At 44.8% G+C, this 2,050-nt stretch overlaps 1 protein-coding gene across 1 annotated transcript; it reads right to left on the reverse strand.

Moving 5' to 3' along the window:
• Positions 1–810: 810 nt before the first annotated feature.
• On the reverse strand, positions 811–1,839 carry CTRU02_211470 (ankyrin unc44; the record flags this gene model as incomplete). The annotated part of the gene is made up of 1 exon (XM_036720495.1): positions 811–1,839. The coding sequence occupies one exon, from the start codon at positions 1,837–1,839 to the stop codon at positions 811–813; it is 1,029 nt and encodes a 342-aa protein (XP_036588238.1).
• Positions 1,840–2,050: the final 211 nt, after the last annotated feature.

The following is a 2,050-nucleotide window of genomic DNA, read 5'->3' on the forward strand; positions in this document are numbered from 1 at the left end:
TAATATCTTGAGGCACAGCCAAGCTTCCGTCTACGCTCAAAGTATATACACTCATTGGAAGGATCTATGATCAATGTTGGAATAGCCGGAACTCCGGGTGAAGTACTTCCGTCGCCGGCAGTCCACGGGCAGACTGGCAGACGGCTATAAGTTCAACAGCCACCTCCATCAGCACTTCTACTAGAACTTATTCCATAGACATCAGAGACAAGAGAAAGAAACCAGTTTCTCTCTTAAAGTATCCCACTTTACGGGTGCCCTGTGATACCAACACTAAATCTTCTACCTGTCCTATCCGCAATAATAAGTTACCGCCCCTGACAGGCAAAGCCTCAATTCGAAAATCATAAGTTACGTTTGAGAATGAAATGGGACATGAGTTATTACTGCCGTACATTCTTTCCGTAGAGAAATATTAACGGGCGGAAGCCGTATCGTGCCAAAGGAAAGAATAAGGAAGGTTGTAGATCAGCCTCCTCCTCGATACTCCTGCATTTGTGCAAATGAGAATGAGTGTAAGTCATATGCGGAAAAGAATAAAATGAAAACTGAGGTTATTACTCAATGTATTAATGGAGATCACACAATATTTTGTGTTCTTCGTCGTTAAGTTACTGATTATAAGCTCAGTTGAGAAAAACCGTGTTTGCCAGTGGTGAGCAAATCCACAAACCAGGCAAAAAGCTTAATCAAGCACTTAACACCCTAATAACGCCCACAGGTACCGGCATCCGGCACAGAAGAAAGTGATTATTGCTATCTATGCTTTCAGAAAGATGCAATACATCTAGACTCTGTATAGCCGTCCCTCTAACCAGGAAAGTTATCTATTGTCGCAAGTTCCTGATTTGTTGACCGTTCGCCTACTAATTCCCAGTGACTTTGATATTCACAGGCGAGATGAAAGGTACTATCCCTTTTAGGAATTGTCGTTATCTTTCTATCACTCAAAAGGTGTGTTATCAACGCCGTCGTATTCTCATCCATGCAGGCAACCAAATAATCAGGAGCGGTAAGCCCCAAGTTATCTTCAAACTTGACATCCTGGTCTCTGAGTAGATTGTTGTCGATGAGCCACTCCAAGATTGATAGTTGCCCATTGGCTACCATTATCATGAGTCCTGTTACGCCATGACATCCTTCTATGAACGTAGACCAGTTGGCACCTTGAAGTATTAAGAGCTTAGCAACATCGATGTGTCCGTGGGCGAGTGCCAAGTGAAGAGGAGTAGCATCAGGACAGTCTTCAGCTTCTCTGAGTCCATGTCTTTGTTGGAGTACCTGCAAGTGTCTCGAAGGGCAAATACATGCGTATGTTGCTGTGACTTCGATACCAAGAATACCGCGCGTGCGGTAATCCTCAAGTAGCCAATCTACACAGGCGAAGTTACCAGATGCAGCGGCGACGTGCAGTGCAGTTGTACGTCCGTGCGATACATTGCCCTCGACAACGCTTATCCAAGGCCAGTGTGACTCGCAGGTGTTGCCAGGTATATGGAATGTCGCCCACAAATGCATAGGCCGCAAGGCAAGAACTCTCTGGAGGACGGGCAGACCGTAGGCGGCGTCAACGGCGGCAGCCCAGAGAACGATAGGGCTTGTGTATGGTTCGACACCATAATCGCGTATGAATTCCTCCACATCATAGTTTGTGTGGATGTTGGTAGTACTTTGTACTTCTTCGTCATCCATCGTAAGCGCTCTATTGTATAGTAGTGCTATCGATGCATTGTGAAGGTCCCAACAAGTACGTGAAACTGCGTTCAGAGTCGGAATGTGGTATATATTGTCGATTATTTCGAGAACGATTTCAAAAGGAAGACCTGGTATGGGCGACATCTCCAATTATGTGTGCAGGAGAACTAATCCAGTAATACGTCAACAGAGTGGATATGACGAGGCTTGGTTGCTTGACTCTTCACGCAAGACCTTGAAGCGATGAAATTCACTTAGATCATATTAGCAAGAAATCTTTTGGGGGCCAGGATAACAGAAAAAGAGTTTTCTATACCCCAACCACTGAAATTGGCTTACGTATTAAAGAAATGTA

The sequence above is a fragment of the Colletotrichum truncatum genome, assembly GCF_014235925.2.
Source record: "Colletotrichum truncatum strain CMES1059 chromosome Unknown Contig_0007, whole genome shotgun sequence".
In the NCBI taxonomy this organism is placed as follows: domain Eukaryota; kingdom Fungi; phylum Ascomycota; class Sordariomycetes; order Glomerellales; family Glomerellaceae; genus Colletotrichum; species Colletotrichum truncatum.